At 40.7% G+C, this 18,331-nt stretch overlaps 1 protein-coding gene across 1 annotated transcript; it reads right to left on the minus strand.

The window, feature by feature from the left end:
* Positions 1–4,494: 4,494 nt before the first annotated feature.
* ZNF394 (zinc finger protein 394) lies at positions 4,495–18,112 on the minus strand. The gene is made up of 3 exons (XM_010601828.3): positions 17,440–18,112; positions 13,840–13,966; positions 4,495–8,982 (listed from the first exon to the last, which is right to left on the minus strand). Exons 1-3 carry the CDS (start codon positions 17,908–17,910, stop codon positions 7,898–7,900), a joined length of 1,683 nt encoding a protein of 560 aa, XP_010600130.1. The 5' UTR covers positions 17,911–18,112; the 3' UTR covers positions 4,495–7,897.
* Between the last annotated feature and the right edge of the window lie 219 nt (positions 18,113–18,331).

The raw sequence follows: 18,331 nt of genomic DNA on the forward strand, positions 1-18,331 counted from the left end.
CTACTCATGGGGAAGTGAATGGATGTGGCAGTTAGTTACAGAGAGATTGCTGATCAGCCACCCTTGAGATTGGGAGATCGTTTTGGATTATCTGAGTGGGCCTAAAGTAATCACCCAAAATCCACTGCCGTCGGTTCCAACTCATAGCGACCCCATAAGGTTTTCAAGGCTTAAAATCTCTACTGAAGGAGATCGCCACATCTTTCTCCCACAGAGCCACCGATGGTCTCCAACTTCTAACCTTTCAGTTAGCAGTCGATTGCTTTATCCACTTTGCCACCAGGTCTCCTTAGTAATCACAAGGGTCCTTAAATGTGAAAAAGGGAGGCAGAAGAGTCAGTGTTAGTTAAAATGGTACAATGAGAGAAAGCCATTGCTGTCTTTGCAGGTGGTAGGGGGCCACGAGCCAAGGAATGCAGGCAGCCTCTAGAAACTTGCAAAGGCCAAGAAATGGATTCTCCCCTAGAGTCTCCAGAAGGAACATAAGACCTGCATTTTCCCTTGATTTTCACCCAGTGAGGCCCATTTCAGATTTCTGACCTCCAGAACAGTAATATAAATTTGTGTAGTTATAAGCCACAAAGTATGTGGTAATTTGCTACAACAGCAATAGGACACTGATACAGTGACAAATTGGAAATAAACTAATTGCCAAGAGAGGGATGAGTAAATAAAATTGTAGTATATCCAAATAATGAAGACATAAGAGATCACACACACTAAGTTTTCAAATATAAAAGTTATTCCTATATGAATTATATAAGTAGATCCAAATTTTATTTTTGAAAAACATACAAAATATATGAATTTTATTTTCTGTTTTATTTCTGCATTTTAAAGTTTTCTACAATAAACATTTATAATAAAAGTAAAATAAACTTAAAATCTACCATCTAAATGGTACTCAATTTCATTAGCCTTGTGGAGAGGCAAAACAATGAGATACCACTACACACCTACCAATATGGGTGAAATTAAAAAGACTGATAAAACCAAGTTTTGGCAAGGATGTGGAACAACTAGAAGTCTCTTTCGTTGCTGGTGGAAATACAAATTGTTAAAAGTACTTTGGGAAGCTATTTGGATGTATCTACTAGAGGTGAAGGTACGTGGGTGATGCAAACAGGTTGCACTAGACCATTAACCTACAGGTTGGTGGTTCAGTCCCACTCAGCAGTACCACAGGGAAAAGACCTGGTGATCTGAGTCTCTAAATATTACAGGCAAAATAGTCCCATGGAGCAGATCTGACTTGAGGGCAATGGGTTTGATTTTTTGTTTTGTTTTTAACTAGAGGTGAACATATGCATACCTTATGATCTAGCAATCCACTTCTGGGTATATACCCAACAGAATGCACGTACATGTTCAGCACAATATATGGATTAGAATGATCACAGCAATGCTATTCATAATATCCCGGAAGTAGAGCCTACCCAATGCTTATCAGCAGAAGAATGTTGTTATGTGCCAGTCAGTTCTGACTCATAGTGACTCTATGTACAACAAAATGAAACTCTGTCTTGTCCTTCGCCATCCTCACAGTTGTTGGTATGCTTGAGCCTGTTGTTGCAGCCACTGTGTCGGTCCATCTCATTAAGGGTCTTCCTCTTTCTTGCCGACCCCTCTATTCTACCAAACGTGATGTCCTTCTCCAGGAACTGGTTCCGCCTCATAACATGTCCAAAGTATGTGAGATGATGTCTCCCCACTCTCACTTCTAAGGAGCATTCTGGCTGTACTTTTTTCCAGACAGATGTCATGGATCAAGTTGTGTCCCCCCAAAATATCTGTCAACTTGGGTAGGTCATGAGTCCCAGTATTGTCTGATCGTCCACCATGTTGTCATCTGATGTGATTTCCCTATGTGTTTTAATCCTATCTCTATGATGTTGATGAGATGGGATTAGTGGCAGCTAGGTTGATAAAATCTGCAAGATTAGATAGTCTTAAACCAATCTCTTTTGAGGTATAGAAGAGAGAAGCAAGCAGAGAGACAAGGAGACCTCATACCACCAAGAAAGTAGCACCAGGAGCAGAGTGCGTCCTTTGGACCTGAGGTTCCTGTGCTGAGAAGCTTCTAGACCAGAGGAAGATTGATGACCAGGACCTTCTCCAAAGCTGGCAGAGAGAGAAAGCCTTCCCCTGGAGCTGATGCCCTAAATTCAGACTTCTAACCTACTAGACTGTAAGGGAATAGATTTCTCTTTGTTAAAGCCATCCACTTTTGGTATTTCTGTTACAGCAGCACTAGATAGCCAAGACAACAGATTTGTTCATTCTTTTGGCAGTCCATAGTATATTCAGTATTCTTCGCCAACACCATAATTAAAGGCTTCAATTCTTTGGTCTTTCTTATTCATTGTCCAGCTTTCACATGCATATAAGGTGACTGAAAACACATGGCTTGGGTCAGGCGAACCTTAGTCCTTAAAGTAACATCTTTACTTTTTAACACTTTAAAGAAGTCTTTTGCAGCAGATTTACCCAATACAATATGTCATTTGATTTGTTGGCTACTGCTTCCATGTGCATTGATTGTGGATCCAAGTAAAATGAAATCCTTGACAACTTCAGTCTTTTCTCCATTTATCATGGTATTGCTTATTGGTCCAGTTGTGAGGATTTTTGTTTTTTTTATGTTGAGGTGTAATCCATACTGAAGGCTGTGGTCTTTGATCTTCATCAGTAAGTGCTTCAAATCCTCTTCACTTTCAGCAAGCAAGGCTGTGTCATCTGCACATTACAGATATTTAATGAGTTTTCCTCCAACCTGATGCCACGTTTTTCTTTGTATAGTCCAGCTTCTTGGATTATTTGCTCAGCATACAGGTTGAGTTAGTGTAGTGAAAGAATACAGCCCTGATGCACACCGTTTCTGACTTTAAACCATGCAGCCCCTTGTTCTTTTCTAATGACTGCCTCTTGATCTATGTACAGGTTCCTCACGTGCACAGTTATGTGTTCTGGAATTCCCATTCTTTGTAATGTTATCCATAATTTGTTACGATCTACACAATCGAATGCCTTTGCATAGTCAATAAAACACAGGTAAACATCTTTCTGATATTCTCTGCTTTCAGCCAGGATCCATCTGACATCACCAATGCTATCCCTTGTTCTACGTTGTCTCAGTTATCTAGTGCTGCTATAACAGAAATACCGCAAGTGGATGGCTTTAACAAAGAGAAGTTTATTCTCTCGTGGTCTAGTAGGTTACGAGTCCAAATTTAGAGTGTCAGCTCCAGGGGATGGCTTTCTGTCATCTGTCTTCCCTGGTCGAGGAGCTTCTCAGGCACAGGGACCCCACGTCCAAAGGACACATTCTGCTCCTGGTGCTGCTTTCTTGGTGGTATGAGATCCCCCTATCTCTCTGCTTGCTTCTCTCTTTTGTATCTCAAGAGATTGTCTCAAGACACAATCCATTCCTGTAGGTTGAGTCCTGCCTCACTAACACAACTGCTGCCCATCCTCCCTCATTAACATCATAGAGGCAGGACTAACAACATGTAAGAAAATCACACAATACTGGGAATCATGGCCCAGCCCAGTTGATACACACATTTTTAGGGGGACATAATTCAATCCATGACACACATCCTCTTCTGAATCTGGCTTGAATTTCTGGCAGTTCCCTGTCAATGTACTGCTGCAACAGTTTTTTAATTCTTTCAGCAAAACTTTACTGAAATGTGTGTGATACTAATGATATTGTTTGATAATTTCTGCATTCTGTTGAATCACCTTTCTTTGGAATGGGCACAAATATGACAGTTACTGTATATAGCAGTTTATGGTAAGGGCCAAACAAAACCTACAGATAGTGTTATAGTTCAGTAAATATTTTGGATTAGGATAATTGAGAAATGACTCTTTTAAATTGTTTCACAGAATTGGGGCTTTTGTTAATTTGATGGCTTAGGGGCTAGGGAACGAGAGCTGGGATTCCAAATAGAGAAAGCATCACAACCAAAGAAAGGCATGTATGTGGAAATAGGTCAGAGATTCAAGTAGCATTTAGACAGCAGTAAATGCCTATAAAAGAAAGTAGAAGAGGAAGAGTGGAGGAAAAACTGAAAATGCAGAGAAGACTGCAGAGTTTGTGTACTACAATGAATTATTACACTAGTATCAGAATCCTGTAACTGGTTTCTTATCACTTATCTGTATGACCTTGGGCAAGTAACCTTGATGAGCCTTAGGAAAACATTAATATACTTTACATTGTTACCTCCTTTGATTTTTACACGGAAATGCTGTAAGATAGAAGTAGAGCAAAGAAATTGATACAGAGAAGCAAAATCTTATAACTATATCTTGGGTCCCTATATGCAATAGAAGGATCCCTGGTGGTGCAGTGGTGAAGCACTCAGCCTCTAAACAAAAGGTTAGGGGCTCAAACCCACCAGCCGCTCAGTGGGAGAAAGATGTGGCAGTCTGCTTCCATAAAAAATTTCCAGCCTTGGAAACCCTATGGAACAGTTCTACTCTGTCCTAATAGGATTGCTATGAGTTGGAATCTACTTGAGAACAGTGGGTTTGATTTGGTTATACACAATAGGCAAAAGGTTAAGCACTCAGCTACTAACCAAAAGGTTGGCCGTTCGAATCCACCCAGAGGCCCCTTGGAAGAATTACCTGGCAATCTTACTTCCAGAAGATCCCAGCCATTGAAAATCCTGTGAGCACAGGGAATGTACCCCACAGCAACTGGTCAGTTACACTCTTTCCCAAAGTAATACAGATCACGGCCATGTTTAAACTGATACTTTATTCACAGTTCCTCACTTTAGCCAAATGCTCTCGATACTAAATCGCCTAAAAAGTTAAATTTTCAGAATGACACCCTAAAGCCTTAATGTACCTAAGCCAGCCTTCTCACAATTCTCTCCTGTTGGTTATAAGGAGGGTCAAAAGATGGAACATGTACTTTACTACTGTGTCCAAGGCTGAGGTGAGTTCTGAAAGGTAATGTTTGTTTTTTTTTATCCATTTAGGAAAACAATAATAGGTCCTAGGATATAATGAAATTCTAATATTGTGTAATTTGGCTTTCACATTGGGGGAGAGCAACTGGAAAAGTGTATTAAGAGCCATGAAATAGTTCACATACTTTAAGAATGGCATACCAGAGGTATCTGACCTACTCTAACTTCACATAGGGGAAGGAGAATCAAGATCAACAGACAATACTGATTCTCCCTGCCATCTTTACTAATTCTGACACCAGTTATCCCTCCCACTGCAGTAGTTCTCTGCTGGGTTCTATAATTCATTGCAATGGCCATGGAGAACTCGCAGATAGTACTAACAATTATGGGGTAATTAGGGAAGTAACAGGTTACAATTCAGGTTGAGGAACGTTCAGGATACAGTTCTTCCGTGAGGACAGCCTCTTCTCAGCCATGCCCACAGGCACACCTCTCTCTGGCCCCTCAACCTCTGCCTTCCTTGCTCAGGCAAGTGTCACAAAGCTGCTTTAGCTCTGTCTATACCTCAGCCTGAAGATGCTCAGCTCTAGTTCCGTGAATTGACAAACCTAGCTCCACCAAGGGCCCGGAGGCCCTACTCCTCCAGGAAACCTCCTGCCCAAAGGCACTCATCTTGCTCCGTGGGCCGGGAAGCCCACTGCGCCATCTCCTGCCACCATTTCTTTGCCACTGCTTCTTGCCATCTTCAGTGTTACAGTTCTCTCTCTCTCGGTCTCCTGGTTCCAGGAGCTCAGCACAGGGGATCCAGGTCCAAAGGACACACTCCACTCTTGACTCTTTCTTGGTGGTGGTGAGATGTTCTCCCTACTCTGAAATTGGCTCTTTTAAGCCTAGTGGGATGGCAAAAGTGACCAGTCTCCTTACCCTGTATACCCGTTGCTGTTGATTCCGACTCATAGCAACGATTACCCTATCTGCAGGGTCCCACACAGTCACTTGGAAGTTACAAGACCCTGGTGAGAAAGGTCACACAAAAGTGATCCATTGCACCACACACACTAATCCAGAACTTTATTTCTGGGAATCTAGCCTTAGATTCTATGGAACAATCCAAATTATATTAAAATCACACTCACAATTACATTCATTACAGCACTGTAACCATGAAAAATTAGAAATGCTTGAAATGTCCGTTTAAAGGAAAATGATTCAATTGTTATATCCAGTTGCTGGAAAATGATGAAGTCATTATGCATAATGGTTATGAAGATCGCATAAAACCCTTAAGACACAATGATAAAAGTACAATATATGCATTATGATCTTTATTATGTAAAAAAAATACACACAGAAAAAAATAAGGAAATACACCAAAAGACCAGTAACAGTTGAGTCAGGGTAGTGGGATTATGGATAATTTTTCCTTTTAATGGGTTTTTAAAAAATTATTTTCCCAAATTTCCAATAAGCTTATATCCCCATAAAAAAGTCCTAAAAGAATTTGGATTTGAGCCATGCTATTATTATGTAGAACTGGAAAGGTAATAGGATATTTAGGTTCTAATTTGAGTAAACTTCACTCAGTAGTCATTAGCGTACAGTTTAACCCAACAGTGACAATAAAGCCAATCCCGTATCTTCCCTTCATCTGGCTACAGGGATGGGAAAAGACAGCTCTGGAAAGTTAACGAACCATCAAGATTTAAATCCCATTCAGAGCTTGTATTTCTTGTCATGATGTGTGTGGATGCACCAACTACTCTGCCATCACTGCTACTGGGTCCATAATTCACCGTTGCAAAGATGCTCCAGACGAAGCAGGAGGAGAGAGAAAAGGGGCAAAAGGCAGTAAGTGAATCACGTGGTGGGCGCTGTTCACTAATTCAAAGGGGAAAAATAGTGTGCTTATCTTCACTCACTAAGCAATCAGATCACCTGAGAAATGAAGTGTCAAATGTGAGCCTCAGTTTCTTCCTTTGTAAACTGAGATGACATAGTTTCCTACTTACCTCATAGGGTTGCTTGGAAATCAAAAGGAAAAATGTATATGAATGCATCTTATGAAGGGAATATCGTATAACGTCAGTTATGGCTGCTGTTAACAGAAAAAGCAAGAACAGAAATTCTGTCTTCAGTGTCCTCCTCTTTTGAAATACCCTAAAGGAAATACTGCTGGAGCACTTTCTCATGTCCAAAATATTAAGAAGCCTCAACACAAAAATAAAAAACATGTTTTAGGCTATTTGATATAAGGACCCACACACACAAAGGTTTTGGTGGAAAATTTAGTGATGACTTTTTTCAGAAACCAAAAGTTATCGAATAAAGTACCATAAATTGATAAGCTGTGAAAAAAATACAATAATGGGAATTGTGTGTTTAGATGAGATTTTCTTTTGCCTTTCTTGTTTTAAAAGAACTTTTTGTTTTAATGTTACAAAACCAACTCCTAGACTGCTAGGATGGGAAAGGACTCTACAAAATTAAGTAAAAAAAAAAAATAGAGTGCTTCTTGTATACACTGAACTTACAAGGTGCTGTAAGGATTATGAAGTAGTTGAAATCTACTCTACCACCTAGGTAGAAAGATACTTCTAAAAAAAATACTTCTAAGTGACTAAAAAAAAATTCTTAGGAAAGTAATTGGAGTGGGCAAGACTTGGTCCAAAAGCAGAGGTAAGAAGAATGAAGGGATGACAAGGACAGAATTCTGTCTCATGTCACCCCTTCCTCTTATAATCAGAAGTCTCTTACACAAAACCACCTCAACTTACGGAGAAGCCCCTTGCTTGTTTCTCCTTCACTGGCAATAGTTTATTAAAGTATGTGTCAAGAGACTTAGGTCAGACTGAATCTATCTTCTGTGAAATACCCAAGGAAATATGATCCATGACTGACTGAAATACACTAAATGCTAGAGGATGTAGTTTCTGGACAACAGAAAACAAACATCATGCAAAAACATGTCAGAATGATGGGGCTTTATGTCTATGGATTCTTTGGTGTCGGATAAGGTGTGAACTTTGTCTAAAGTTCTCCCCACATTCAAGACATTTATAAGGTTTCTCCCCAGTGTGAGTTCTCTGGTGTTTAATGAGGGTTGCACTCTGACTGAAGCTTTTCCCACAGACAGTACATCCGTAAGGTTTCTCTCCAGTGTGAATCCTCTTATGTTTAAAAAGGTCAGAGCGCTGTTTGAAGCTCTTCTCACATTCTTCACATTTATAGGGTCTCTCACCTTTATGTATTTTCTGATGTCTAAAAAGGTTGGAAATATTGCAGGTTTTCCCACACTCGTTACATTTATAGCATTTATCTCCTGTGTGGATTCTTTGATGCCGATTTAGATGTGAGCTCTGTCTGAAGCTTTCCCCACATTTGGGACATGTGTACGGCTTTTCACCTGTATGAGTCCTCTGGTGTTTAACTAGGGCAGCGCTCTGACTGAAGCTTTTCCCACATTCTTGGCATTCATATGGTTTCTCACCAGTGTGTATTCTCTGGTGTTTAAAGAGGTCAGAACGCTGTTTGAAACTCTTCCCACAGTCATCACATTTATAAGGTTTTTCTTGACGGAACTGCCTCTGGGTTGCCAAAAGGCCAGAGCTATGGAAATTTTTCTCACTGTCAATAGATGTGTGAGGTATCACCACTTGATACTGCACTGTATCTAAACTCTGTTTGCAATTATTCCCATGTTCATCACTGTTAACAGGCCTGTTTGCTGCCTGAATATGCTGAGGAAAAATAAAGTTTGACCTTTTGGTACTATTCTCAAATTGACTATTTTTAGAGTCTTCCTCTTCTGTGGAACAATTCTTGCTGAAAACTGAGAGGCTAGTGAATCCTTGCTCTCCAGGAGAATTTTCAAGTTTCAACACTGAGGGGTATCTTGATGGCTCTTCTACCCTGTCCTTGTGAGTATCACCACACTGGGAAAACAAGGGAGCCTTTCCCTGAGACCCTTCTTCTAACTGCCCCTGTGGCTCTGCTTCTTCTAAAATTTCTTGCTTTGGAATCAACTCTTTGTTCTCAGTTCTGGATTCCAAACCTGAAACAGTAAAATAAAAATTACAGACATTTTATCCTTTTGCAGAAGTGAAATAAGCAATTGATAGCAGAAAAACAACAAAAAAAACTTAACATTTTCCATTCAACAACTCCTGAAGTTAAAATATTTTAATTAACTTGCACAGAACAGGAGAGAATATTTGCAAATCCAATACAAGATTTGCAAATATTTTCTCCCATTCTGTGAGTTGGTTGTCTTTTAATTTTCTTTATGGTGTCCTTTGGAGCATAGTGGTTAAGAGCTCAGCTGCTAACCAAAAAGTCAGTCACTATGAGTCAGAATTGACTCAATGGCAATGGGTTTTTTTTTTTCTTGTTTGTATCTAATAAGGGACTTGTGCCCTGAATATATAAAGAACTCCTAAAACTCAATAATAAAATGACAAATAACCCAATTTGGGGAGGTATAAAGGATGTGAATAGACATTTCTCCAAAGAAGACATACAAAAGGCCAGTAAGTGTGGTCCGGAGTAAGATAAGATTATGAGCAGCTCCACAATCTTATCCACCCACAAAAACACTATAAAGCCGGGGCGCAGGGGGTCTAACCTGCCAGAACCAACTTTGTCAGAACTCTGGAAACCAGTCAAAGGGTTTCAGCAACTAAATGACTGCTGAATCAAGAAAAGGGTAATATCTAAATTGTAGAAAAACTTTGGTTTCCTACTTGCCTACACCTCAACTCTTCTCTGGCTTAGCATGGTCAGCTTAAAGCTGTGGCAGCCCACATGCTCACAGAGGGAGCCTGGTCTATGGCTCTAGAGGGAGCAAAGCAGATTCTATTTGAAAATTATTGTGTGTGTGTTCTAACATGTCTGAGAACTGTCTGAAGGACTGAAGCAAAGTATTGATCTCATATTAGCCTCTCTCAGAGCTCACACAGGGCTGAGAGGCAGTAGGGAATGCCCAAAGCCTGTAACCGCCTGTAGCTGCCTAGGACTAACAAGTGCAATTTAAGGCATATCTAAAGACTGGAAGGAGAAGCCAGGAAGAGAGTTTCTTTTGGAAATCAAGGCTTTCAAAAACAACATGTATACAGGGAAACTGAAAAAGCCACACACATTTCGGGGGCAAGATGCATGCTCATAAATTACCTGGAAAGATCCTATGCTTTCACCTCAGGCTGATACCTAGGCTCAGTGCAAGCCTCACTAAGTGTTGAAAGATGGGCCCAGAACAGAGTCAATTTGCAAAGACTAGGAGAGGTCTATTTTTTGTTTTGTTCTCCTCTGCATTCAGAGAAATCTCTGTTCAAATACTACATAAACACAAGCTAAGAAACAGTGATTTCAGTGTTCACACACATCCAGGAAAGCAGGCTTTACAGAAATAGTTAGGTGAAGTCATTAAACAAAAGGACTACTACAGCCTTTAACAATTGAAAATAAAAACAAAAAAAGCAAAGCCTAGGGAAGGGGAAGAATCCGGTTTCCAGAGTTACCACGTAACAATATTCAAATGTTCCAGTTTCAACAATAACAAAAAAAAATCACAATACACATAAAGAAACCAGAAAGGGAGGCCCGCTCAAAGGAACAAAATAACGTGACCGAAACAACTGGACTTAACTAGAAAAAAACTTTAAAACAGTATTAAATTTACACAAGGCACTAAAGAAAACCACAAAGAACAAAATCTAAGAATATTAATACACAGAAATTATAAAAAGGAACCAAACATACAGGAACTGAAAAGTACAATAACTGAAATGAAAAATTCAGAGTTCAACAGCAGATATGAGTTGGCAGAATGAATCAGTGAAGATAAAGACAGGATGACTAAAATTGTGTCTTAGGAACAAAATCAGGTTTAAAATCAGAAAGGGTGTGTGTAAGGGTCATATCTTTTCACCACACTTAATCTGTATGATGAGCAAATAATTTGAGAAGCTGGAGTATATGAAGAAAAATTCACCATCAGGATTAGAGGAAGACTCGTTAACCTACAATACGCAGATGTCACAACCTTGCCTGCTGAAAGTGAAGAAGAGTTGAAGCACTTAGAGATGAAGATCAAAGACTGCAGCCTTGAGTATGGATTACACCTTCACATAAAGAAAACAAAAACCCTTACAGCTAAACTAATAAACAGCATCATGATAAACAGAGAAAATATTGAAGGTTGTCAAGGATTTCATTTTACTTGGATCCTCAATCAACACCCATGGAAGCCGCAGTCAAGAACTCAAATGATGTATTGCATTGGACAAATTTACAAAACACCGCTTTAAAGTGTTGAAATGCAAAGATGTCGTTTTGAGGGCTAAGGTGCACCTGACCCAAGCCATAGTATTTTCAATTACCTCATATGCATGTGAAAGCTGGACAACATATAAAGAAGACCAAAGAAGAACTGATGCTTTAAAATTATGGTATTGGCAAAGAATACTGAATATACCATGGGCTACAAGAAGAATGAATAAATCTGTCTTGGAAGAAGTACAGCCAAAATGCTCCTTAGAAGTGAGGATGACAAGATTTCGTCTCACATACTTTGGACACGTTATCAGGAGGGACCAGTCCCTGGAAAAGGACATCATGCTTGATAAAGTAGAGGGTCAGTGAAAAAGAGGAAGACCCTCAATGAGACAGCAATGCTTGTGTGCACTGTGCAGGACCAAGGCAGTGTTTTCGTTCTGTTGTACAAAGGGTCACTATGAGTCAGAACCATCTCGACAGCACCTCACAACAACATAACAACAACATCAGGAACAAAATGAATGAGGAAAAGTGAACAGAGCCTAAGGAACTCGTGGGACACCATCAAGCCACCAATATATGTGTTACGGGAGTCCCAGATGGAGAGGAGAGAAAGAAAAAGAGACAGGATATATGAAAAAATAATGGGCAAAAACTTCCAAAATTTGACAAAAGACATGAACCTACACATCCTAAAAGGCCAAGAAATTCCTAGCAAGATAAACCTAAAGAGATCAACACTGAGAACATTATAATCAAGCTCTCAAAAACCAAAGATAAAGAATCCTGAAAGCAGCAAGAGAGCAGTGAGTCACCACATACAAGGGATTGTCAATTAGATGAAATGCTCTTTTCTTCTCAGAAACCATGGATGCCAGAAGGCAGTGGGAAGACATATTTAAAGTGTGAAAAGAACTGTCAACCAAGAATTATATAACCAGCAAAACTGTCCTTCAAAACTGACAGTGAAATTAACAGATTGCCACATAAACAAAAGCTGAGGGAGTTCATTACCACAAGATCTGCTGTTATGGATTGAATTGTGTTCCCCAAAAATATGTGTTGGAATCCTGACCCCTATAACTGTGGATGTAATCTTATTTGGAAATAAGGTCTTGTTTGTTACATTCATGAAACCATATCAGTGTACAGTGTGTCCTGAACCTAATTACTTCTGAGTTATAAAAAGAGCAGCATAGACACAGGTGCATGAACACACTGTGCAAGATAGACGCCCATGTGAGGATTGCCAAGGAATCAAGGAACACCTAGGGCTACTAACAAGGAAGGAATTGGCACTGCTCAGACTCTGATTTGGACTTTTAGCCTCCAGAATAATGGAAAAAATAAATTTCTGTTCTTTAAAGCCACCTACTTGTGGTATTTGTAACAACAACTTTAGATGACTGAGACATCTGACCTATAAAAAATGCTAAAGGGAGTCTTTCATATTGAAAGGAAAGGACACTATACAGCTTGAAATTGTATGAAGAAAAAAGATTTCTGGTAAAGGTAATTTTTGGGGCACATACAAAGGCGAGCTTTATAGTATTTTTCATTTGTAACTCTACATGTTATGTCATACATGATTTAAAAGACAAATGTATTAAAGCTATCAATTTATGGTATTAGGCATACAATGTAAAAAGATATAATTTATGATAAAAACAACATAAAGGGGGCAGGAGCGATATAGGAACAGAATTTTTGTATATTACTGAACTTATGTTGGTATCAATTTAAACTAAATTGTTATAAACTTGGGATGTCAAATGTAATCCCCATGAAAACCACAAAGAAAACATCTGAAAAATATACAATAAAGGAAAGCTACTGTAATCAAACAACCTGGTACTGGTATAATGATAGGCATGTAAACAAATAGAATAGAATTGAGAGTCCAGAAATAAACTTGTACATCTCTGGTCAACTGATCTTTGAGAAGGGTGCTAAATCCATCCAATGGGAAAAGAATAGTCTCTTTAATAAATAGGGCTGGGACAACTGGATTTCCACAAACAAAAGAATAACCTTGGACCCATAACTCACACCATGTAGGAAAACTAACTCAAATTGGATCAAAGACCTAAATATAAGATATAAAACATCTGTGTAGTTTATTAGTGGTTACCAGGTATAGGAGCAAGGGAGGGGGAATGAGTGACTCATTACTTAGGGGACACTGAGCTTCTACTTAGAGGATGGAAAATTTTGAAAACAGAGAGTGGTATAATCATAGCCATCTTAGTGGACGTGAAGTGATAGCTCGTGGTTTCCATTTGCATTTCCCTAATGACTAACAAGGTTGAGCATCTTTCATGTGCTTGTTGGTCATTTGTATAATGTTGGGAAAAAATCAATATGATTAATGTCACTGAATTATACACGTAAAAAATGTTGATATGAAAAATGTTTTGTTACATATTTACCACACACACACAAAAGAACCAAAATAAAAAATGGAATATATCACCTAGCAATACAGAACAGAAAGTCCTCGTTGACTCACAAGAGACTCTAAAGCTCTCAGCCTTTGTCTGCAAACCTCAGACTGCTTCTAGGATCAAACCCCAAAATACTGAACCAAGCCGTTCGCCAACTATGCACAGTTATAATCAAGCAAAGTAACAGTACTTACTCAGCAAGACTGTGTTCCCATAATCCTTCTGTGTACTGTCCCTGGAGAAAGTCCTCTGAGCTGGGTCCAGATGCACCCATTCCTCCCAGGTTACAGACATAGCCACATCCTTGAATGTCACCAACCCCTGAAACAACATAAGATCCCCATTCAGTACCTGCAGTCCCAGGATAACACTACTAGTCTTAGGATGAGGCCAGACTCCAGAGGGTAAAAGAGAGAGAGCTGACCATCCAGTAACAATCTTGGCTGTTTAATCTTTACCAGTGAGTCTTGTATTGACCAGAGAGTTTTGAGGTGATCAAAGACAGAGGCTGACATTCCCTTGCAATCCTAAAAAGTCTTTCTGTGGACTATCTACACTAATTTGGGGTAGGAACAAAATATTTTCTGAGTTATATTGCTGTGATTTATCAAAGAGGAAATCTAATATAGATTAAAAATATAACCAGAAAGTCCTGAGTTCTAATCCTGGCTCCTGAGACACTGTTTCCTTATGGTTGAACCAGACACAAATATCTAAAGATGATGAACGTACTCACACAAGCATCTGTTCAGTAATTATTATTTCTTTTCCCTTCCCCTAACCACTTCACAATAATTATCTAACATGATGATCTTCTGAAATGGCTTATTTAAATGTAGGTTGACCTTTCGCTAAAGTTAAAGCCACAGTTATTAGAAAAGGAAGGTTCTAAAACTGGTGAAGCAGACAGCTGTCCAGGCCCAAGCTGATTCTCTCACCCACTGACAGGAAAGGAGTCTGTATTGGTGCCCTAGGGCTGCTGTAACAAAATATCACAAAGTTGGCTTACAAGAACAGAAATTTATTGTCTCATAGTTCTGGAGACTATAATTTATTGTCTAACAGTTCTGGAGGCCAAATTACGGTATTGGCCATCTTGACTCTTTCTGAGAGCTCTACAAGAGAAATTGTTTCATGGTTCTCTCCTAGCTTCTGGTACTTCCGGGCACTCCTTGGCTTGCAGCTGCAGCATCACGTTGCCCTGCCTCTGCCTTCTGCACCTCACTGGAGGGCTGTCCTGTGCATAATAAGATGTTTGGCAGCATCCCTTGCCTCCACCTACTAGATGCCGGGACACACCCCCGAACTGTGATAACCAAAGATGTCTCTAATATTGCCCAGTGTACCCTAGGGGGAAAATCACTCCCGGTTGAGAACCACTGATCTAAGGCATAGAATTTTTGGAGGTTTTGATCCTTCTTTGTACTTGTCTTTGTACTGGAGCGGGCACAGTCTTACCCCTGATTAAAGGCACTGGGTCGGCCACCTTCCTTCCATGTGGAGGTAGCAGGCCTTCTGGTTAAGCTTTTCAAGTAGGATGTCTACACTTACTTTGCAACTGTGTCTCTCCTTTCCAGGGACTTCCTTTATCTATACAAACTAACGCCTGGCCAGTTTATTAAAAGCCCTGTTGGGAGAAACAGAAGTATTTGTAGAGAATCTCCTGAAGGATATACAGTCCATCTATTCCTCTGAAGTCCTGACATTTCTAAAGTAAAAGGAGGTGGGTTTAAGAAGGAAAGGGTAAAGTATCAGAATAAATTAGACTTTTTCAGCTTGTCTAAGGTTCTACGGTTAGTTAGTTAGTAAGTAGAGAATGAGGATTCAAATCCTGGTGACTGGGTTCAGAATTCATGCACTTAATCACTATACCATGCTGTCTAGCTGGGAAAAGTCTAAGAGAAGAAACACTTGAGATTCAGGTATGCTTGACTCTTGGTTTCCAACCTCATTCTTATTGTTATAGTCTAACTTGTAGCATCTAACATTCTGTAACTTAAGCTAGAATTTAGGAAGCAGTGGCATGAAGCCAAATTCTAAGGAAGGGTATACAGAGCTGAAGCCACTAGAAATGCAAGGAGGAGGCTGGCCTTCTCAACTTCTCATTCCTGCTCTTATGTAAGGGGGGATCCAGCGGGGCTTTTTACTCCCATAAGCACTCTCCACAATTCCTGGTATCATATCTCACAAATTAGAGTGGGTTTTGAGTGTTTTCTGTGCATTTTAATGTGATGTAAGCAAGGGATGGTGGGCGATGGGCCCTGCTGTTTGAGGGCTAGAAGGAATCACTGAAAGACTGAAGTTACCTTAAAGGCCCTATTATGGATTGAATTGTGTTCCCCAAAAAGATAACGTTGAAGTCCTAACACCTGTACCTGTGAACGTGACCCTGTGTGGAAGCAGGATCTTTGAAGATGTTACCAGTTAGGTTAACAGAGTGGGTACTAACGCTATGACTGGCAACTATATAAAAAGGAGAAAAAATACATAGATACATGGAAACAGAGGAAGGACACCACGTGATGCCACAGCTGCAAGCTATGGAATGCCTGGAGGTGCCAGAAGCTAGCAGAGAGACATGGAACAGTTTCTTTTCCAGAGCCCTCTTTAAAATGACAGAGGGTGACATCACTAAGGCATTTTTTAGCTACCAAATTTTATTGGTCTAAAATTGTTGCCACAGATACGGCAAATATTAGCAACCTTTGGAGTATACACACCACTGTTAGCTTCATTCTTGTTGTTATTGCCTTCGAGTCATTTCCAACTCATGGCGACCGCATCTGTGCGGAGTAGAACTGCTCCAAGCCCTTTTCATGGCTATGACCTTTCAGAAGCAGATTGTCAGGCCTGTCTTCCAAGATGACTCTGCATGGGTTTGCAGCACCAACTTTCAGTTTGTAGTACAGCACTTAGCCTTTGCGCTGCCCAGGAACTTGTATAATTAAAAATAAAACCTAACAACATGCTGCAGTGACACAAATGAACACGTATTTTCAACTTGGTCAGTGTTCAAAAATGACATAAGAGAGACAGAGGGAATCTTCAGAGAAATGCTTTTCAAAGTACTGGGAGTCCTCAGGTGTCAGGATGGAAACCCTACAGCTAATAAAGTCGATCCACCACTTCACCCAATTGACACTCCTCTCCCCACTTTTAAAACCAAAATTGGAGAATTCTGACCAGCTGTTCAGTGGTGTTGATTCCCATACAACAAAATGTCCATTTATTTATTTATTGGTTTTAGCGGAGGAGTGATATGGAGTCAGGTGGAGAAATAGGAAATCATCAATGAAAAGTCCAGGAAACTGACATACAGCGAGGAAGGAAGATCATGCATTTCTACTGATGTCTTAATACTACATCAATTAACTCCATGGCAATGGATTTTAAATACAGGGAGGGGGTCGCCAAACTGTTAAAAAGGTAAAAGAGATCCTCATTCAAAGTGGTGAGGAATTGCTGTTTAGCGTAATAAGTAATTCAAGGACATGAGTCCACTTTCCTTAGTACAAATACCCTGACATCCTTCTGTCCCATATACTCTAGTAACTCAATAGGTTGTCTTACAATGAGTAAACAGTAATCCAGAGTTGGTTTTGTCCTGAAAGCTCTATAACTCAAGGCGCATTTCCTGGATGGATTTACTTGTCACTGTTTTCTACGGAAAGGAAATTTCCAAGCACATCCTCATTCAAAAAAAATGTAATAAGGAAAGAACATCTGAAACTCACGGCATCCCATACACCTCTAGTCTCCACATTCTCACCACCCAGAACATGTCTTCTTCTCACCTGCGGTGAGGTCCCATCAAGCGCTCTCTGAAAAGCCTGCACTGCAGCCGCAGCCTCCTGCCAATTCTCCGGAGAGTGCTCCCGCACCCGGGCCTGGGTCTCCTCGGGCAGGATGTTCAGGAACTGCTCCAGCACCAGCAGCTCCAAGATCTGCTCCTTGGTGCGCATCTCCGGCCTCAGCCACTGACGACAAAGTTCCCTGAGCCGTCTCAGCGCCTCTATGGGTCCAGCCACCTCCTGGTAACGAAACTGTCTAAACTGCTGTCGAAAACTTTCTGAGTCCTGACAGTCCCCGGGCGGGTCGGATTCCTGACCTCCAGGTGGGTCTTCCTCCACTTTCACTATCAAAAGCCCATCACGCAGGGGCGCGGCGGCGAGCTGAGGCGCGGCGACCCTGGACCTCGCAGGCACGCTCCAGTCTCCTGCCCCAGGGTCATTCCCGCGTCTCTGGGCGGTCAAGATCGAACTCATCCTTCTTTGGCATGTGCTGGCTTCCCAAGAGTTCTGCCTTTAAGGGAGAAAACAGCAAATCCTGCAAAAAGCCAAGCAACTCATCGGCCCTCCCCAGTGCACAAAGGCAAGGTTGTCCTGTCCCAAACACACAGGATCCCACCCTGCCTAGCTCTTCTCCCGAACTCCTTTCAACCTCTATTCCGCCTAAAAACCGCTTAGTCCCGTGACCAAAAAAAAAAAAAAAAAAAAAGTAACCCACGCCGGAAGTGCGTCATCAATTCCCTGTGGCGTCCATTCCCCCGGGCAGTTACGGGGCCTCTCTAGGCCTTCGGGAGGTGTGAGATGCATATCGGTGGTTTGCCATACTTGCCGCGCCGGTTGCCGCCTGCCCTGAGAGGCTGGTTCCTACAGCCAAGGAAAGTAACCGGCTTATTTTAGG

The sequence above is a fragment of the Loxodonta africana genome, chromosome 12, assembly GCF_030014295.1.
Source record: "Loxodonta africana isolate mLoxAfr1 chromosome 12, mLoxAfr1.hap2, whole genome shotgun sequence".
NCBI classification, from domain to species: domain Eukaryota; kingdom Metazoa; phylum Chordata; class Mammalia; order Proboscidea; family Elephantidae; genus Loxodonta; species Loxodonta africana.

What these genes read in the sequence shown, in the direction of transcription:
- ZNF394 (XM_010601828.3), bottom strand. Translation starts at nt 17,910, where the DNA reads ATGAGTTCGATCTTGACCGCCCAGAGACGCGGGAATGACCCTGGGGCA. An exon ending in TTGATGGGACCTCACCGCAG is followed by an intron (nt 13,967 to 17,439) that starts GTGAGAAGAAGA and finishes ATGTTGTTTCAG; the next exon opens with GGGTTGGTGACATTCAAGGA. An exon ending in TGGGAACACAGTCTTGCTGA is followed by an intron (nt 8,983 to 13,839) that starts GTAAGTACTGTT and finishes TTACTGTTTCAG; the next exon opens with GTTTGGAATCCAGAACTGAG.